Raw genomic sequence first — 20797 nt, 5'->3', positions numbered from 1 at the left:
TTTGTTTACTTTCCATTTATTCACATTTCATGGATATTACACTTCCTCAAAAACTAATACAAATTGAGATTACATTGTCTGACAATTCAAGTATTTTAGTTTTAGAAAACAATTTCCTATGTGACATAGGAAGCAAACATCTTATCCAACTGATTGCTAACAAGTTTTACAGCTGTTACAACTGCACCTGCACCGGCAGAGTCCACGGTCCTCAGCACGATGGCCTCTGGCCAAGAACGTACCAGTGTGTAGAGCGCGGCCTGGATGGGCTGCTCCCGGCCACCTGCTGGTACCACAGGACACATCAGGTCCTACCACAGATTCTCACTTCCAGAGCGAGCACAAGTACCCGGGGATTGGGGAGTGAGCCACTTGGTCTGCAAAGCCTTCAAACGCCCGCGCTTGCGTCCTGACTGCTCCGAAGTAAAGAGTAACTGACGAATGCTCAAAAAGCAAACAACCTGTTTAAACTTTAAAACTAAACCAAAAAAAGGCTCAGTGACAACTTGTTCTGAACTCTGATGGTAAGGTGAATTGTTTTTTCTCTACCCCGGAACAGGTAGATCTTTTTTGGCATGCAGCTTATCAAAACTATAACGTAGAACTGAAATTGTACAACAATAATCCTTGTCAAGAAAATCAGTTTAACAAATGGCCAGACTTGTCCTTCCGTAGGAAACACAATCTACACACTGCTTTAAAAACGGGACACACGTTTCCAGCCCGCAATTCTAAAAAGAAGACAGCACAACGCCCAAGTTTTTGCTTACTGGGGAATGCTCCAGAGGAGATGGGACAGGCACCAGTTTGAAAAAAAAAAAAAAGAAAAAAAAAAAAAGGCCACTGGGACACTCAGTTTGACGCAGCACGGTTAGGATCAAAGGTGATCCTTCGGGCCACGCAGATGACACACATCACAGATCCTTCAACTAAATACAAAAATTTCCATCTACATCAGACACTTTAAAGCCAAATTTCTAGTTATTTTGTTAAAAATAATTCTAACTAAAGCCAAGGGGTGGAACTGAGCTATTAGTACGGTGGGGGGTGAGCTCTCTGGGGGGCCCCGCCCCCGAGTAACATATAAGCACTTAGACTTTACCGTAAAATCCACACACACTCACGCTCTTTTCTATTAGTACATAATTAAAATGGAGGCCAAAGTTCCTAACGCACAAGGGACACGGAGGAAATAGCACGTTGTGAGTGATGGCGCACATGTCACATCTGCCCCTGTAATGATCACTTTCACAGTGACAGCTGTAGCAGCAAGTTTGCCGGGAATGTTAGGAAAAGAGAAAGCCACACATACCCACTACTTCAAAGAGATATGAGCTATTTTTCCAGGGGGGTTGAGAGGTGGCCCAATTCTGATGTTTTCGGGCCATTTCTGGCAAACGTCCCACCGGACAGGCCGAGGCTACTGCCACCGAGGCGCTCCTGAAGGCGCCTGGGGACCACGGGAGCACGTGACGCCAACGTAGGACACACGGGGCCCCACATGTCCTCGTCCTTCCAACGGCTGGATAAACCGGTGAGGGAACAGGACCAATGACACGGAAAGTGTCAGCCACCCGCTTACCACAGATTGCTGGTAACAGAAACTCACCCACGTACTCTTTCTAAAAGGAAGATGCAACAGAAGTGGCCATGCCCTCCCTGTTCTCCCAGGTGAGAGTCTGACTACGTCTCACAAAGTGTAAGCACCTCTCTGTGTATTTGTCCAGAGTCACACACACGCGGGGGCCAAATTCTCTCAGCAGAACCAGAAAACAAGTACAAGGATCTCATGATAAATGTTGGGCCAACTACCACACTTCAAGTGTTTAACACAGTTGATCATAAAACGGTTTCCCTGCCCCCCTTACATCTAAAACTTATAGCTTCTTTTTTAAAAAAGCAACTGTACTACCTACAGTTATCGTGACTGTTCTTTCCTAAGTCAGAAAACATTCTATGCGCTGAAGATCAGAATATACAAACGTGAGCCCTCAGGCACGGACCCTGAGCCTTTAAAACAAGATCATTAAATGACTAACGAGGAATGAAAGTGGACATTTAAACATTAAAAACTGCATCTAATTCATGTGCCCAGAGTCTTCCCAGAAGGCTAGGATTAGCGACCCAACAGCGGTGGCGAAGTGACGGGATCTTCTCATGCACAACCACGGCTCCCTTCCAAATGGACATGCCGAGTATCTTACTCTTAAAAAAGTCAATGGAAACTTATCAAATGCAGAATAATATACTTCTGTCTAAAGTTAAAGGCAACATTTGCACACACGATTTCAATTCCATGACCTTATTGCATGTTTCCTGGTGAACTTACATGGCTCATGTGTAGTAAAAGCTCTGAGATCCTCAGGGTTCATCACGGTACAAATGAACTAGGACAGATTCACTTTCTTTTTTGTACCGTGCTCGAACTTTAATATTTTTTCCCCCAGGTTTTGCGGTCTATGGTCTATTAACTATAAGCTACCAAATTTGTGCTTTTAAACCCTCATTCCTGACCACCCCCCATTCTGTCTGTAGGGGACGCACTGGTAACAGCACCTCAGGAATGCCACTACAAAACCCCATCTACAAAACCAAAGAACAAACTCGTTTCCTTTTAAAATGAAAAAGCAGTTCCTGAATCAGGTAAAACAGGCCACAGGGCTAAAAGGCCGATGTCTGCAAATGATAAGCTAAAGCCTCTAATGCGGAGGGGGAACATTTGGTAGTCAAGATTCAGCTTTAAAACAAGACGATGCGGCAAAGGAAAAACACCTCTGTCACGGCGTGGTAGCGAGATTCATCTGGAAAGGGTGCTGTCCTCCCAAATCAGGCAAGCCCACCAGAGAGAATGCCACAGGCAAGTTTCCTCCTGGACGCAGGGGTTGCCGGCACGCCTTGCAGGCCGCAGCAGCGCACCCCAAAACCCGTGGATCGGAACAGCCTTTGGGAAGTCTAATCGATACCCTGATTTTAGTCTATTAAGAAATCACTTGCGGTCAGTTTAATAAATGAACATTAAAAATCTTCCAAAAAATTTCATTCAAACGTATTTTACACATCAGACAGTTGTTAAGAAGGGAGAATACGGTTTCTTGACGCTTAACATTTGCAGGTTTTATTGGCCACATTCATCTTCCTCACAAAGTTCTAAGTTACCGTCCGCGGCGGGCTGACTACGCGGAGGGCGGGGGAGGGGGGGCAGCAGCTCGGCAGCGACTCCGCAGAGGGAGGGCGTTCAGGCGTCCTTTTTCTCCAGTAAAATTTTGTGCAGCTCATCTGCGTCCTCACCTGTTTTTACCCGGATTAACATGGTGACCGGGACGGTGGCATTCTTCTCATCGATGGGTGGGTTTGGGACACACACAATAAGTACGTTGTTTTTCCCCGTTCGGGTGCACGGCATATTGGGCGGGATCAGGACATTCAGCAGTATGTTGCCTGCATTTAAGCAAAGGAAAAGGTACATCAAAATCACAGAGACCCCGTGTCGGGAGACTACAGCTTTAATACGCGAAACATTCAATCCAGAAGCCCTCTTCAACTTAACCGATCTAACGCAGGGGGCCATCAGGGAGGTCACGGGAAAGGGCACTGGATCCCCGGTGCACATGCCAGCACGGCGTCCCTCCAAGAGGACCACGAGGACTCTGGCAGGCCCTGGCCCTGCTGCGGGGAAACCGCCTTCCACCCCGCTCCTGCCCACATCCCCGGCCTCCGTTGCAGCAGCCAGGCCCTGCTGAGAGGCGTCCGTTCTTATACGAAAGGAAGAACACTTTGGCACGACCCGCAGCCTTCACGAGGTCATTGGAATAAAGGCAGAATGGTCAGCAAAGAAACTTCTGTCCGAGGCAAGCATGGCTCCCGGATGGGTAGTGGGGCGGTGGGGGGGTGGACCCACTAGTACCATGATGGCGTCACCCATGCATCAAGCCTTCAGGGAAAAAAAGCCACAGGGAAGTTTCTGTATCCAGCCTGGCAGGGCCCAGAGCTACCCACCACTTCCTCTCAGACCTGCCCCGTCCTCCTTCCGGCGGGCTATTCTGAGGGCGAAGCTGGGTGTGGGGTGAAGGATGGACTGTAGCACGTTCAAGTTTTTTGCCTACATAAACCAGATTCCTTCGAACGGTTAACTCCCTTCTGTGTTTATTAAACCATCCACTTTATGGATAGCTTCTTAGTTACATTTCTAACACAAATTAAAACGAAAACCATTTTGGTGACTTCTTGGCTATAGTTTTTAACACACCTATATCTCCTTACACATTGTCACTTAATTAAATCTGTAAATAGTCAGTAAATACAGGATGCATTTGGTTTGAACGACTGCTATTCCGACCCCAAACACAGCAATATACTCGACCTAGAGGACTGCAGTGAGCGAAGGGAAGTCTTTTACACCATGTGGTTATGAGGACTTGGGCCACTTGAAAAAAAGAGATACCCACCTAAATTGGTGTCTGCCCGCACTAAAAGCTGTGTCTTCTGATTTGTTGTAGGTTTTAAATGCAAAGTACCCACACCTTTCTCTTTAAATTCATTGTCTTTCTTGTAAAATAGCTTACACCTATGGGGAAAAATAGGCATCATCAGATATTCCAAAGACAAACCAAGTCACAAGTTTTCTGACCACCACCGTTCACACTTGTGTGGAAAGACCCGCATTAAACGAGCAGAGGAAGCTTCAGGATGAATCCTTGATTGATTCAAGCTGGGTCTGGGCACAAACCAGAACAAGCAAACTGGTTAGATACTGTAGAACCCCTCCCTAATTTTAAAATAATAATAATTCTTAAAATAGTGGCTCATGGGGCGCCTGGCTGGCTGTCAGCTGAGCGTCCGACTCTTGATTTCAGTTCAGGTCACGGGGCACGGAGCCTGCTTGGGATTCTCTCTCTCTCTCTTTGCTCCTCTCCCCCATGCGCACATATACCTGCTCTCTCCGAAAGAAAAATAAAATTGCCACTAGCTCCTAAAAAAATAACCCAGTAGGTCACATACAACTTTTAAAACGACACTTTCTAAAATGGACACTTTTCTCAGTTCAGTCAAAATCACAGCTAAGCAGCCCACAGGTCTCTGCTGTGCTCCTCTGGCCCCGAGCTCAAGAGGTTGACCGGGTCCTTTAAGGACAGGAATAAATACAGGACACTCTGCTCCCATCTCTCTTCCCTCTTTTCCTATTTATTTTTTAAGTTTCTTCTGGACTCCAATTTTGGGTCTACCAAATGCTGAAATCTTGGAAAACATTCTTAAGCAAGGCTGAACTACCAGTAATGTAATCAAATGTCTCCCCAGCCTGCCGTGTCCCACGTCTCCTTAGGTTGTTAATAAACCCAAACCACTGCCTGCTCCTTTGATTTGTTCCAGCTAGCAAAGAATCTCAGGTCAGGATCACTCCTTTGTATCACCTGTGTAATTAAGAATAAGCAAAAGGAATTGTTGGATCCTTGAAAGTTCTCAGATATAACACTTGAGGATTCCATAGAATATGGTGACCTGTTATGAAACTCAGTCTGAAATTTTTGTTACTTAGAAAAACACATGTAGGGAAGCTTCTAAAATGGCACAAATAAGTATTCTGTAAATATCTTTATTAAAAAGCACTAATTTCATCTCACTGGGATGAGAGAATTCAAAATCTCCTCTGATCTTTCTTCTGAAAGCAACAGCTCTCATATAAAAACAAACAAAAAAACCCAAAACAACTCTCATCACTGGGGGAAAGACCAAGGGATGGTCACTGTGCACAACTTGCTGGCTGAGAAAAGCCACAAAGGCCAGCCATGTCCCCATGAAGACAGGAGGCCGCCTGAGGAAGAGCGGGAGTAAAACCAAATCTGGAATCAGTGATGAGGTGACTTTGTGCAGGAAGGAGGAGGGGCAGAGAAGGAGAGAAGCCCGAGCGGAGATGGGGCAGGTGGGTCACGGAAAAACCTATCTCTAAAGCACTTTAAAAAGCAGGAAAGAAGAGGAGCACTGGGGTGACTCAGTCAGTTAAGTGTCCAACTTTGGCTCAGGTCGCGATCTCACAGTTCGTGGGATCGAGCCCTGTGTCGGGTTCTGCGGCGGAGCCCGCTTGGGGTTCACTCTCTGCCCCTCCCCCACTCGCTGTCTTGCCCTCTTAAAAAAAAAAAAAGGCAGAAAAGAAAAATAACAAAGAGTAGGATACGCCCACAGGAAATTTACAGAATCAGCTTGCTGTAAACACACAGGTCAAGAATTCTTCCTTGTCCACTTCAAAGGGCAAGCACAGCCTGACCCCGGGACGGGATGCTCGGCGCGTTCCGTGGGCCCCCTTCTTCCTCCCACGTCTCCGAAGACATGCTCACCGAACGCACTCCCAGGACTCCCACTTACTTTTTGGAGTAAAACGCATCTTCTTCTTTCACTTCAGTAACTACTACTTTGGGTGGCTCGTCACTCTCTTCTTCATCTCCGCCTTTTATGAAAACAAGACCAACTCAGTAAAATTCAAATCGAATGCTTAACGATGTAACAGAAGAAGCTGTCTATCCCCGCACCACCCCCCATCCTCAACCTAAAAATCCTACGTAAGCCGATGTAGAAATCGAAAGCACGTGTCTAACTGGGCGTGGGGGAGCGGGAGGACTCGCTGGATTTTAACGGTTTTCTGAAAAACGAGAACAATTTTTAACAGGACCCTACTTCTCTCTTCTAGATGTCAATTTGTAGAAGGCCTTGGAACGAAAAGTTACCGACGTGATTCAGCGCCCAAATTTTAACAGGAAAATAACCAATCAACACCCACACATACTCAAGATTGCCCCACTAGAGAAGAAGAATGTCAGATGGGGTTCTAGCCCCCTTCCCCCCCAAATGCTCCTGCCAAGGAGCTAAGGAGCTAAGGAATAATCGATCTGAGCAACGGCCAAAGATAAGGAAGATAAACTTGTTTACAGGACTTGTCAGAGAAACCACCCCCGTGTGTAAGCAAGCTTTGCCTGAACTGCCACACCGCTTGGGGCTCGGGTCCCAAGGGTCCCCTCCCTGACAGAGCCCAGGGCCCCAGGCACAGGGGAGATTGAAGTCACTATGGGATGCAAGTAACATCCTCCGGAGAAAGACAGTCTCAGGAAACTCAGTAAATTAAACAGCAACAATTCTGGTGCTCAAACAATTCAAAGACAAGATTTAAATTTTAAGAAGGCAGTCCTGGGGGGCCCCTGGGGGGCTCTGTCCGTTAAGCGCCCGACTCCTGGTGTCCACGCAGGTCACGAGCTCACCGTCATGAGTGGGGCCCCACGTCAGGCTCGCGCCGAGCGTGGAGCCTGCTTGGGATTCTCTCTCCCTCTGCCCCTCCCCTGGCTTGCACCCTCTCTCTCAGAAGGAAGGTAGTCCGGAGTTAGGCTCTCCACGGCAGGCCCCAGGCATCCCGGTATTTTAGCAAGCTTAGTCCTTCCGATGCGTCAAGCACCTCAAGCACCCGGAGAAGCAGGCACCCTCACTTCCACATCCCTCCCACAGGCTCTGCCACTGCCCCGGGCCCACTGGTCCCGTTCGGGGAGGGGAGGGGAGGGGAGGGGAGGGAAGGGAAGGGAAGGGAAGGGAAGGGAAGGGAAGGGAAGGGAAGGGAAGGGGCGGTCTCCATCCTATGCTGTGCACGGGGCAGCCGGTGCCTGAGGGCGCACCTGACGGCCAGGCAGAGGGGTACGGGCAGTCTCGCTCCAGGGAGGAGGGACATGGAACATTTGGTGGCAAACCGGCCACCGCGGGTTCCTTTCTTTCTCCCTCTCACGAAGTTCACATCTCCTGAGACGTATACTTTTTAACTGCTTACGAAGAAGTATCTTCACACGTGTGGGCTGTTCACAGTCACCACGTGATGACAAGCGATTGGAACGCGAACCCCTCTCCTCAAAGAGCGAAGAAAAGAGGGAGGGAAGGCTGACTGGGGGCACTGATACTACACAAGGTGGAAACTTCTGGAAAGGCGGCTGCAACCCAGACACATCCAGGGAAAACCCCGTCAATTTGTTCCCCATGGCTAACAAGAGTCTACCTGTTTTATTTATAGTAGAGCACTTTTCTGCCATGTGACCTCACCTATGATTATAAAAACCTAAACACGAGAAATCCCATAGATGTTTATTACCAGTTTTTTTTTATTTTTTTTAACATTTATTCATTTGTGTGAGAGAGAGACAGAGCATGAGCGGGGAAGGGGCAGAGAGAGGGAGACACAGAATTGGAAGCAGACTCCAGGCTCCGAGCTGTCAGCACAGAGCCAGACGCGGAGCTTGAACTCATGAACTGCGAGATCATGAGTTGAGCCGAAGCCAGACGCTCAACTGAGTCACCCAGGCGCCCCTATGACCAGTTCTTTCAATAAGACACAATTGTCAAACGAAGTTAATTCACTTAATTTTTATTTTAGAGAGAGCATGAGCAGGGGAGAGGGAGAGAAGGAGAGAGGAGAGAGGAGAGGAGAGAGGAGAGAGAAGAGGGGAGGAGAGAGAAGAGAGGGGAGGGGAGAGGGGAAGGGAGGGGGGAGGGGAGGGGGGAGGGGAGGGAGGGGGAGGAGGAGGGGGAGGGAGAATCCTAAGCAGGCTCCACGCTCAGCACAGAGCCCAACGTGGGGTTTGATCCCACGACCCTGTGATCATGACCTGAGCTGAAATCAAGACTCGGGCACTTAACCAACTGAGCCACCCAGGCGCCACTCACTTAATTTTTTACACGTAAAGCCACGCGTCTCACTTTCACCTTTATATTCTTAATCCTTCCGATAAACTTTACAAAAACGGTCTTACTCCATTTTACAAGTAGGGAAAACAGACTCAGAAACAGCTGGCCAACTTTGTCCGGGATCGCACCTAGGAAATGACAGTCACAGCGTGAATCCAGATCCGTCCGAAACACACACCTACGCTCGTGCCACTACACACCAACTCGGACACACCCGGAGCCGACTCGCGAGGACGGCCTGGAACTTTGTCATTACCTTTGCGTTCGTTGCTGCCGCCGTCGGCTTGTACCTCCAGCGTCTTTGTGGCGAACGGTGAAGAGACCGGTTTATTCTGGCTGGTATCTTTGCCAAATAAACCGGAGTTTCCAGAAGAGAATGAAAACCCAGTCAGGGGGCCAGAGTTTAAGGAGCCCAAGGCAGAACTCTCGATCTTCTTGCTAAAGTGAAACGAGGCACCTGCTGCTCCCGCCGACGGGTCCGCTTTCTTTTCAGGATCCGCCTCCGTCTTCTTTTCGGACGTGTCCTCGGTTTTGCCGCCATGAAACAAAAACGTTGACTCCTGCTGTGGCTTCGTTGACCCAAAGAGGGAGGGAGACGGGGTGGCGCCGGGCGTCTTGTCGGAGTCGCTTTCGGAATCCCTGCAGCTGCCGCTGCTCCCGAGCTGCCGCTCGATCCCTGCCAGGTATTTCTCGTAGTCTTTGAAGATGGGCGTCAGGTCGCAGAGCGGGTTTGTGTTCACGTGCTTCACGATCCAGTCCCGCACCGAGCAGTTTAAGGCAGCCAGCTGCTTGTGATAGGCGTTCCTGGGGCAGGCCGTGCTAGAGGGGAGGCCGGAGGAAGAGGGCTGCTGGCTGTCACCGTTAGTTTTGGGATTTAAAATCTTTTTATCGACCAAGGAGGTAGGACCATTTGTGGCAACAGATCCTATAGGAAATTAAAGTTTGAAGAGTTTACTGAGAGGCTGATTGGATTCTATCCCCCAGATTTTTATGCTGCACTGCCTTCGTATTTTCTTTTACCGTACCCTAGTTTTGTGACAGTTCAAGAAGCGTGTGCACGTCTGACATTTAGGAAGCAGTGATCACAAAAATCAAACTTTGTACAAAAACGGGGCTCGCGTCAATTAAACCTCTAAAGGTTTAAAATGGTCTTTTCTTTCAAAAGGATGCCTGATGCCTGCCTTCCCCGAGAACTGTCACAACGGTCAGGGGAAAGCTTAACCCCCAACGCCTTGGGATGAGCACGTACTCGTGCAGTTAAAATCTTAACAGGGAACGCTAGCTTCATCACACCGAACACTCCGCCTAATTAACACCCAACGGGCCACACTTAAAATACCTAGCGAAGTACAATCCAACCAGCCAGGGTCACTTCTGAAAACCAAAGACCGCAGCACAGGATTCCCTTCTCTGTCACTGATCCCGAGAGCTCTTGACCAACTCTCTCAGAACAGATCAGGCAATCAACACACGCCGGGCGAAACCAATCTAGGCCGGAGGACCCCCTAGGTTCCCGGGGGGCGCGCACCACACAGAAAATCCTCGGCCCCCACAGAACGAATGAGACGGGAAGGCAGGTCTTTACAGAGGGTCCACTGAGAGCGTCCTCTTCTCCTTTGACCCTCAGGTCAATTCCGAGGGTCACTCTCAATTTCACAGTTGAAGATCTAGACGCTCACAGGCTAAGGGACTTTACCAGGGTCACAGAGTCGGCGACCGGCAGAACTGAGAACAGAACCTCGGTCTATCCTGGCTCAAAAGCTTCTGCTGTATTCACTTCCTCTGCAAATAGCCGATATCTAATTTGCATCCCTTTCGGTATCACCCTGTTTCTGCTCGTTTAGTCCCAGGACCCAGGATAAGTACAAGAAAAGTATCTTTGCAGAGTTACTTTTCAGATGGTCTTTACCCAGATGTGACCAGGGGGAGGGGAACCTACTCACCAAAGGCTGCCTTGGTCTCGCTCGCTGCCCTGGCACTGGAGAAGGGAGGGGCACTCGTTATGCTGCTTCCATTAGACAGTCCTTCCAAAGGCTTCCCTCCAGCACCGTTACCAAATCCAGAAAACCCTCCTCCTCCAGATGGTACGACCAAACCTTTGAAACCTTTAAAGGCCCCTCCACTATCGGACTGAAATACAAAGAAAGAGCACACATTAGATAAGTCTCTTTTATAACTAAGTAAGTAACAGTATTATCTTGGCTCAACAGCACCTAGAATCCTTATGCCAGCAGCATTAAAGGAAAACTGCCAGCACAAGCTGGAAATGAGGCAGATTTTCCTCCTGATGACACAGCTCTGCCATCCAAAGCTGCCTTCCTGAGACAGCCATGAAGGGCAGTCCCAATTTACAGTGAGATTTGTTTTTAAAAATAGATTTAGCAAATAGAAGACAAAAAAGACTAACGCGATAAAGTTGTGTACGCAGCCTCAGAATTGTAACTAAAAGCAAACATTTCAATACAACAAATCCCTAACGAACCATTTTTCACATACTATGCAATCAAAAAGACCATTAGCCCAAGGATGCTGTAGAAACATCAAGTCAGGTGAACTCCAAGTGCTTTACCCACTTACCTGTAATCTCCTAAGCCCTTCTGCAGCCTTTAGTCTCTGGGAACTGGTGAAGTTGACTCTCAGATCTAGACTTTCCCTTAGTTGAGAAATCCACAGGCAACATTTTTATTCTCCACTTTCTTGCGACTTCCAGTAGCAGGGTCTTTCTAGCACTTTCAACCCACTGTGGCTGGCTCTCTCACCTCTCTAACCTGAGATGCTCTGGAAACATCTGGCACGCCTATGAACCTCTAACACTGCTCTCTGCCCCTGGAAACTTTTGGAGACACGTTCCTCAGTTTACAGTGCTTGACTGAAGTTACTATTTCCCTCCCGTTCAAAACAGTGGTTCTACCGCAGCAGGGGATGGTCTGCTTTTTGGATCAAGAATCCAAGGGAGGCTCTAGGAAATACTCTCAAATACATATGCTCAGAACATCCACGGGAGTGCACCAACCTTAAGTTCACGCACAAACGAATTAGAATCATGAGCTCACAAAAAACTGCTTACACTAGAAACTCTTCATTTTCTAAATGGGCCAGTTAGCCTAATATTATTGCAAAGTTTTAAAAAATCGTTCAAAAAGTTTCAATCATAAACATAGGATTTCACATGGTTACTGACCATGGATACAATTGTGGCAATAAAATTAGGCCAGAAAAACCCAGAAAACAAAAACAAAAGCAAAGCCTTAACTTGCATAAATTTCAACGCACGTAATAAATATAGTTCTTCGGTTCTGACACTATAAATTTGATTTTTAATGAATCAATATCCCGAAGACACCACACAGAGCGCTATCATTTTATAAGATTCCATGGACAAAGCATAAAAAGCTGTGAGCAGCTCCTCAGAGCCTTTTACTTTGCATGAGATTTGAAAACGAGAGAATATTTACAGTTATTTTAGAGACTGCTGACAGTACGTTGGCTCTAGAGCCATCACAAAAACTCTAGAGCCACTGGCTTTTAAATGAAGGAATGGAGTCATTCAGAAAAATGAGAGTACAAGTGAAAGAGGTAATCCACCGGGGCTCACACCCGTGTCTGTCAATCTCCCTCGCGTACTTTGATTTTTCTCCATGGCACTTACAGGAAAACTAACATTATATATTCAGCGTGTCTCTTCCATCGTTAGGACGTAAGGCCCACCAGGCACGGATATTGTACTCACTCCTGTCTTCACCCACCAATGAATCGCTAGTGCTCAGCACAACAAATCCAGGACAGTTGACATGGGAACAACCAGGGGTTAGGGACGCCAACATCCTCCCTTATCAAAAAAAAATAATAAATCTGCGTATAAATGCAATTCAAACCCGTACTGTCAACAGTCAACTGTATATAAGAAAAGTCACATTTCAGCTCTTAAGCAGATGATATAACTGTTAATTTCTCTAATACATAAGCTCTGATGGAAACCTGACGCTGCAAGTTATAGTCGAAATTATGTGTCTTTTATTTCCTTTAGCAGCCAGAGGGCCCCAACACCCTTCCCTCTGGCCCAGTCTGGACTGTGGTGGACACGGCCTGTACTTCTTCACTGTCCCTCATCTGACAGCCGGGCCATCCCTCCCTGAGGCGGTCTTCCTCTGGTTTCTGTCTACACCGTGAGATGCCACTCTCAGCCACCCTCCCTGGTTTTAACCTCCTGCGTGGTGAGGACTCTCACAGGTGCACCTCCTGTTCCAGGAAGCCGCCCACAGACCTAGTGGTCTTCTAGAACTTCACCTCAATGTACCCCAGGCTCTTAGAACACATTTCCCCAACTGAACCGATCACTTCCTCCACAATTAAGTTGTCCTTCCCTCCTGCTGCCCCCTCTCCGAGGAAGAGCCACCAAACTTTACTAGGCTGGATACCTAGGTTTGACCGGTCACCAGTCTTTAAGAATGAAATCGGATCAGTGAAAACTTGGAATAACAAAACCGAACAGAGTCACCACGGAAGGTGCAGGGGAGCAGATTCATTCCAAAGCTGCCACCCCGGATGTTCAAAGCAGCTTCTCCAGCCTGACAACAGATGTCCGGGCCACCGAGTCAGCACTCAGGTATCTGGAAGGTATCTGAGGGCTGGGAATTGTACCGGGGAAGACTAGTTAAACGTGGGAGTGACTGCTGAATACGGACCACGTGATTTCCATTCACAAGTTACAGTTCATCTTTTATCCCTGTGAACACAGGAAGGAAAACACTGTAACCTACTACACTGGGAAGAAAACCCGCACCTGCCGTGCTTCTTTCAGAGCTAAAGGACTCCCCCTGACCCTCCCCTCGACGCCAGGATGCAGCAGGACTCCGAGGACACCTTGCGTGTCCCTTCCCTACGCCACCTGCCACTACTTCTGTTTGTATCGTTCCATGTGTCTTTTCCTCTCCTTACTGCCGTTCGGCTGGAATCTTGTCTATAGGATCGACATTGGATTTCTGCAACTCGGTAAGGTACAGCTCTCACGCTTCTCGTTGTCCATCTCCCGTGGTCTACATCAAGGATTTTCACAAGTGGAGTTAGCATTTTAAAAAGCATTTATCGATCTGACGGCTCCCACAGGTAGAAATGCTCTGCAACTCAGGAGTCAAATTAGCGTTTAATGCCAAGGGCGGTAAGAAAACACTCACTTCAAATCCAACATTTCTACGCTTTGCTTTCTTTATGGCTCTATTCTTCAAGACTTCCTCACTGGCCACTGAGAATGTTCCCACCTGCAGGTGTACAAATTAAACAGCAGTAAGATGAGGCCCCAAAAAAGAAATGAACAAAAAAGCCTAACCAAACTTATCTTCATTCACATCTGGTTTTAACATACTGTTAATACTGATAACAAAGTAAGGAGAGGGCAGATTAAAATAAAGTCTATGTCTGTTGTCTACATCGTGAATCCCAAAGCTACTTAGATGAATCAGAAATCTCCCAGAACGAGGCGCCTAGGTGGCTCAAACATCTGACTCTTGATTTCGGCTCAGGTCATGATTCATGGTACATGAGTTCCAGGCCCGTTCTGGGATCCAGATCAAGCCCCCAAAATGGGCTGCGTGCTGGGCTGGGCTCCGTGAGGAGCATGGAACCTGCTTACAATTCTCTCTCTCCCTCTGCCTCTCCCCTGCTAGTGTGCTCTCTCTCAAAAAAAAAAAAAAAAAGGAAAAGAAAGAAGTCTCCCAGGATCTATGCAAATCCAGGCTTTGCATACAACCCGGAGAGGAGCACACACAGAAAAAGTTTTGCTAAGACCAAGACCATCAAAAGTTTGGTAGAAAACTATTCAGAACTGGTTCTTCAAATTTTAAATATATTTAAAGACATGTATCTTAGAATAAAAATCCACTTTTAAGAAGCAAAATTCTTCAAAAGCCAACAGTTACCTTAAAGATCATCAACAGTTAACGGTGGTGGAGCCAGTTCTAAAACCCAAATGCCCAAATCTAGTACGTTACTACTTCAGCTTCCAAAAACACATTTTATTTTTATCACGTGTGCATACCATTTTTAAGAGAAACCTTGCCCATTTGTCTATCACCCAAAAGCCCACTGATGTACCCGGGACTCCTAAGGGCCCCTGCTTGGAAGCTACCGCTCTTCCCAGGAGCTAAAGTACCTCGTCCATAATCAGAAGTTGGCTGAAGATCTTTGGGTTTATTGCAACCCTTCTTTTACCCTGTAGGGCTGGCATGAAATACTTTCTGTAAGAAGATGTCATCCATAGTTATTTCAGGTAAGGTTAAAGAGACCTCCATGCTTACAGACGGGACTATTTGGTTGCATTTGTCCCCAAACAAATGCAATGCCCTCTCAGACTCATTAGATTCAATCCAAATGGAGGTCCTTTCATACCCGAAATATCTTAGCATCAAAGCAAATCATTATGCCGCAGTCTTAAATCTTACTAGGCCCAGAATGAAACTCGGCAGAAGATCTGGAAAAAACCTGAGTTACCAAAGACCTGGTTAAAAAGCACCAAGTCAGTTAGAAATGTTAAAAACCTTGTCGAAATATTAATAAACTTGTGATTTTGGTTTCCCTAAACACAGGAATACATGTATTTGTAAAGGAAAAAATGTTCATACGACAAGACAGATTCAGCAAGAAGACAGTTTTAGAATAAGCTTGGAAACAGTTTTGCAGATTTCTACTTCTTCCTCTTTTTTTTAAACTTAGCACTATTCTATTGGCCTGGGAGCATCAAACTGCTGACAAGGCACTAAAAATGCAGCTGTTATTTCTATTCTTTGTAAGAGAGAAAAGGAAATATTTCTGAGGGAAGACCATTTTTATTTTGTGAGGAAAGAAACTAGGCCATCCAAATTCTACTTCATTGTTGTGGGGGTGGGGGCGGGGGTGGGGGTGGGGGTCTCAGATCTGTGCGAACATGAAGTAAGACAGGCCTCCAAGAAGCATTAGGGTAAGGGAGGTGACCCCAATCAGAAATCTCAAATTACGGGTGCGGCAGACGGAGAAGTCACGTGGCGTAGTACCACTTCTCACGTTCGGGCGCGATGCTAAGTTCACGACCAGATCACTTACTCACCCTTCAGGCTTGACTAAAACTATGAGTTTAGAATGCAGCAAGTATATGAAATTCAGGAAGGTGCTTCTACAAAGGTGCAGAATATTTCAGGAACGGGAACTAGTGGGAAAAAGACAGCCAAATGTAATAAATAAATTTCTATACTAAGTACAGATCATAAGAAACCATACTATTTCCTGTTCCGGCTGTTCTTTAAAAGGCCCTTTTTTTTTTTTTTTTAATAAAAAAATTTTTTTTAATGTTTATTTATTTTTGGGACACAGAGAGATGGAACATGAACGGGGGAGGGGCAGAGAGAGAGGGAGACACAGCATCCGAAGCAGGCTCCAGGCCCTGAGCTGTCAGCACAGAGCCCGACGCGGGGCTCGAACCCACGAACCGTGAGATCGTGACCTGAGCTGAAGTCGGACGCTTATCCGACTGAGCCATCCAGGTGCCCCTAAAAAGGCCTTTTGATTTTCCTACCAAATCTGCCCAAGGAATCCCAAAATGAATTTAAATTTAGAAGCAGCAGGGAATCGTTCTTGGGGAAAGATCTTACCTCCTCTGCTTCGTCTTCTTGATCCCAGTTCCTGTCGGTCAATTCCTTCTCAGCAATTCTTTTGGCCATTGTTTCAACCCTACGTTAAAAGTGAAAGAAGTGAAAAGTTTACTTTTCTGGATCAAGATGTAATTCCTTACAACGAATTTTTAAAGAATTTTTATGAAGAATTTTAAACAATGCTAAACCAGCTCCGTTTGAAAAAACACTATAACACTGATTTTTAAAAATCTGAAGTACTGTATACGTAATCAACAAGTGATTAATTTATTCTATGCAAATTATAATCACAGTCTTGCTACAGGCAAAACATTTTAAACACTTCAAATTCTCCTAAAGATGATTCAGTAAAGAAGCTCATCCTTAGACAAGAATTTTAATAAGGCAGTGGAAATACCTTCACAGCATGAGTACCTTTCTTTAGGCTACAGACAATTGATAGAAATAAATTTCCCGAGACTGAACATTTAATTACCCCAATCTGTATACTGCTAAGCTAGAATATCATTTAAAAGTTCAAAATGTAATTAATATCGATGTGTTAACATTCTGAAAATTTACATATAACCCTTCAAGAATAAGACATCAGCTCAACTCTAAAGCCACTGTTATGAGGCGGGGGGCAACAGTATTATCTCTGCAGTGGACACAAGCAGCTAACCAGAGAGGGTCCTTGAAACCATCCCTTAAAATTTGCAATGTTTTCTGATCCTAATATATGTTGTTTACTATAAAAAACAAAAATACCAAAACACTCAACAGAGAGCTCCACTGTGAGTGCTGAACTGGCTCGTTCTCTAACTCACCAGCTAAATGGACCAAGCAAATTCCATTTCCCGTGCTACCCGCCTTGCCTGGAATTCACCAGTTCATTCAGGGTCCCTGAAACCTGTCTAGACTCCTTTCTGAAGGTCTTTCCCCACTCATTTTACTCAACACCACCACCTACCAGAGTCAGTTCCTAGAATTTCATGGTCATTAAGATACACATTTACACCCGGCCTATTTCTCTTTAGTATCTACACAATAAAATTCAAATGCTGACATTCCAAAGTCCTCCAAACTCTGGCCCCCTGTGGAGTCATTACATAGGGGATTTTCAGCTTTTAATAATATCTTAATAATATCTAAACTTCTCTTTTACAAGTACGTACATGCTTTCTTTCCTGATTATAGAATGGTTTTAAAGCCCAAGTTGCTAACACATGAAATATGAGACCCAGCCATTACCTGCAAATCCTTTTTTAAGGTCTCCCCCCACCAAATACCTCGTTAAGTTTTGCCATTAATCTTTGTTATTCAAACAATCAAGGTACTTTCAGACATGATCTTACTGAACTCCAAAGGTTCAGAGGCCAGGTCTCTGCTGGGATTCTTTTCCTACTCAGTAAGTAACACCTCCACCAGAGGGCAGAAGAGGGGAGAAGTTGAAATAGTTGCTTTTGCCGTAACTGTAAGTGATTAAGGCAAAAAAGGGTGACGCTGAAAGTGCAAAAACCATAGTAAAATTTCAGCATCTAACTCACACCCACAAATGAGGAGACAACCAGCAGAGTAAAAACCAAAATGAACACAGCTGCGTCTGTATCCTACCCTATTTATTGAATCTGTGACCTCGCCACAGGGCAGGGATCTTCGCTGTGTTTACTGACCCCCTCCAAATGCCCCGAACCTGTCCATCTTATAGGAGGTATTCCAGAAGTGCTCAATCAGTGACCCGGGGCACTACGGATTTCGGAAAATGCTACACGATGCCGGCATCTCAGTTCTGCCATTTTCTTGCTAGACCTTTGGCAAGTTATTTAATTGTTGTGACTTGGCCTCCTCATCTGTAGACAAGGCAGGTGTGGTGAAGTAAGATCAAGAAAAAAAGTTAGTTTAGGGGTGCCTGGGTGGCTCAGTCGGTTAAGCGTCCGACTTCGGCTGAGGTCATGATCTCACGGTCTGTGAGTTTGAGCCCTGCATCGGGCTGTGTGCTGACAGCTCAGAGCCTGGAGCCCGTTTCAGATTCTGTGTCTCCCTCTCTCTGTGCCTCTCCCCTGCTCATGCTCAGTCTCTGTCTCAAAAAAAATTAAAAAAAAAAAAAAAAAAGAAAAAAAGTTAGTTTAGCACAGTGCCCAGAACAGAGGAAGGGCTTAATGCATCTTATTAAAGAAACAAATTTTGTTAGAAGCAAAAGCTATAAAAAATACTATTTTTTTTCTTCAAAATGAACAAAGTACAGTGTGGAAAAAAAGACTTCAATTATGAGCCAGGCTTTAAAATATATTTTAGCAAATCCATATTTTATTTCAGAGCACGATGCTTCAGTTAATAAATTTTCTTTTTATGCAAAAAGAAGGGGGGGGGAGGAAGTCTCTGTTAAGTACTCAGAACGTGGCCTAGCACCTAAGGAGTTTTATGTCCTGGCTATTACTAAGAATTTAGGGGCACCTGGCTGACTGAGCCAGTAGAGCGAGGGACTCGATCTCAGGGTTGTTGGTTTCACCCCCACTTTGGGTGTAGTTTACTTAAAATGTTTAAAAAAAAAAAAGGATTTAGAAAACGTTTGGGCTTGTGGTTAAAAAGGTACCAGCTTTTGAAAGGATTCCTAGGTGGGAAACACTGTCATAGCAAATTGAGAGTTTTCGTAATTGGGAAAAAGCTATTATTTGCGCCGGATAGAGTCATGCGGTCTCTGCCACCAAGTACTGCCTCATCTTTGGGGCTGAACTTTAGTCAACACCAGGGTACCCTAAGATGAAAACACATGTGCCCATATTTGACCGAGGAAAAAAACAACAAAAAACAAGGGGGCAGACCCCGGAGACTGACATGCCAGGGGAAAGGCGAAGTCTCAAAATTGCTTCTTAAGGGAACAGAGTAAAAGAGCCGATCGATAGCCGGGGATTGCACTAAGAAAGTGAAGCCGAGGCAGAGGTAGCGTCGGGAGCGAGGAGAGGGCGGCGAGCTGGCCAAGAAGGACGAAGTACCGAGGTGGCCGGATCAGGACGGTCCCTGCCCGCTCCGGCCTCCGCCGGGGCCGCCTCACCCAAGTTGGGCGCCGCAGCCCCGACAGGTCGGTCCGGCGCCCGGCTTCACAAACAGCACCCGACTACGCGCCGCTGGGATCGTCCCGCCCCACCCTCCCCGGCTGGCCCCACCACCCCACGGCCCGGACCCCTTATCCCGGCTTCTCCTTCCAGATCCGAGTCCCGCGCCCGGACCCCAGCTTCCTCCACCCCAGACCCAGGTTCCCTCACCCCGGCTCCCGCCCAGAGTTTCCCTTCCAGGTCCGAGTCCTGCGCCCGGATCCCAGCTTCCTGCTCCTCAGGCCCGGGCCCCTCACCCCGTCCCCCGCCCGGAATCCCCCTTCCAGGTCCGAGTCCCGCGCCCGGACCCCAGCTTCCTCCACCCCAAGCCCGGGCCTCTCACCCCGGCTCCAGCCCAGGGTCCTCCTTCCGGGTCCAAGTCCCGGATCTGGACCCCGGCTTCCTGCCCGGGGTTCCCCTTCCAGCTCCGACTCCCGCACCCGGACCCCGGCTGCCTCCTCCTCCCCAGGCCTGGGACCCGCAGCCCAGCTCCCCCTTCCAGGCCGAGTCCCGTACCGTGACCCCGGCGCCTCTCCCCAGGCTCGGCTCCTTCTCCTGCCACGCTGCCCGCCCTCCTCTTACCTCCCAGGCGGCCGCCGCGGCACTCGCTGGGTTGTGGGTGCGCCGAAAGCCGGGTGCGCGACAGCGAGCAGGTGCGAGGTTGCAGCCGCGCGGGCCTCGGGTCTGGAGCGGCCGCTGCTCGCCCGGTTGGGCGCGCCTGGTCGCTTCCGGTGCGCCGAGGTTCTCGAAAGACTTGGTGGTCAGCAAGCCCCGGGTCTCAAACACCATGTCCTCTGGGGGCCTCGCCTCGCCTCTCTGTGTTCGGCAGTGAGGGAGAGCCGCCGCTCAGCCAGAGACCGCCGGGGGAACGGCACCGAATACGCTCCAAGCCGCCATTTTACAACTCCAACCTCCCCCCTCCCCCCAACCAACTCTATAAAAAGGAAGGAAAGAAACGCCCGCGTCTAGTTACTGCGCAAGCGCGCCCGTGCTCAGGCGCGCAGCACCTCCCTCCGCGGGCACTGGAACGACGCGCAGCGCAGGCGCCCAGCTGCTAGGAAACCGTCGCCGGGAGGAGCGCCCCCGTCTCACGCATGCGCGCGCATGCGTGCATTCACGCACGCGCGGGCCTCGGCCGGGGGAGCCGGCGCCGGCGGCGGGAGTTTGCTCGCGGTGGTCACGTGTCGGCGGGGGGGGGGGGGGGACGCGTTTGAGGCGCGGGTGTCGCGCGGGTCTGTGCTGTCGGGTGAAGTGGCTCTGCCAGGCGCTCTGGACCGCACGGTCAGGCAGTGAACGTGACCGGGGCACGGGGTGTTCCGTGCGAGGCGCCGCGGGACTGCGAAGAGACAGGCGGCGGTCGGGAAACGTGAGTGGATTTGGGATGCCCGGCGCCGCCTCCTG

General features: G+C 48.0%; 1 protein-coding gene across 1 annotated transcript; it reads right to left on the bottom strand.

Moving 5' to 3' along the window:
* On the bottom strand, nucleotides 1–20331 carry NUP50 (nucleoporin 50). The gene is made up of 8 exons (XM_047065161.1): nucleotides 19979–20331; nucleotides 16326–16404; nucleotides 13881–13964; nucleotides 10650–10836; nucleotides 8963–9631; nucleotides 6358–6439; nucleotides 4446–4564; nucleotides 1–3438 (listed from the first exon to the last, which is right to left on the bottom strand). Exons 2-8 carry the CDS (start codon nucleotides 16392–16394, stop codon nucleotides 3236–3238), a joined length of 1413 nt encoding a protein of 470 aa, XP_046921117.1. The 5' UTR covers nucleotides 16395–16404; nucleotides 19979–20331; the 3' UTR covers nucleotides 1–3235.
* Between the last annotated feature and the right edge of the window lie 466 nt (nucleotides 20332–20797).

This window comes from Lynx rufus, unplaced genomic scaffold (genome assembly GCF_022079265.1).
Source record: "Lynx rufus isolate CCGP_SWC_20201006 ecotype Redwood Valley unplaced genomic scaffold, mLynRuf1.p SCAF_7, whole genome shotgun sequence".
Classification (NCBI taxonomy): domain Eukaryota; kingdom Metazoa; phylum Chordata; class Mammalia; order Carnivora; family Felidae; genus Lynx; species Lynx rufus.
This window is presented reverse-complemented; position numbering and strand designations above follow the sequence as displayed.

Coding starts and splice junctions, on each gene's coding strand:
- NUP50 (XM_047065161.1), bottom strand. CDS start 16,394: ATGGCCAAAAGAATTGCTGAGAAGGAATTGACCGACAGGAACTGGGAT. Junction 9,632..10,649: donor CGAGACCAAGGCAGCCTTTG/GTGAGTAGGTTC, acceptor AATTTCCTATAG/GATCTGTTGCCACAAATGGT. Junction 6,440..8,962: donor CGGCAGCAACGAACGCAAAG/GTAATGACAAAG, acceptor TTTTCATAAAAG/GCGGAGATGAAGAAGAGAGT.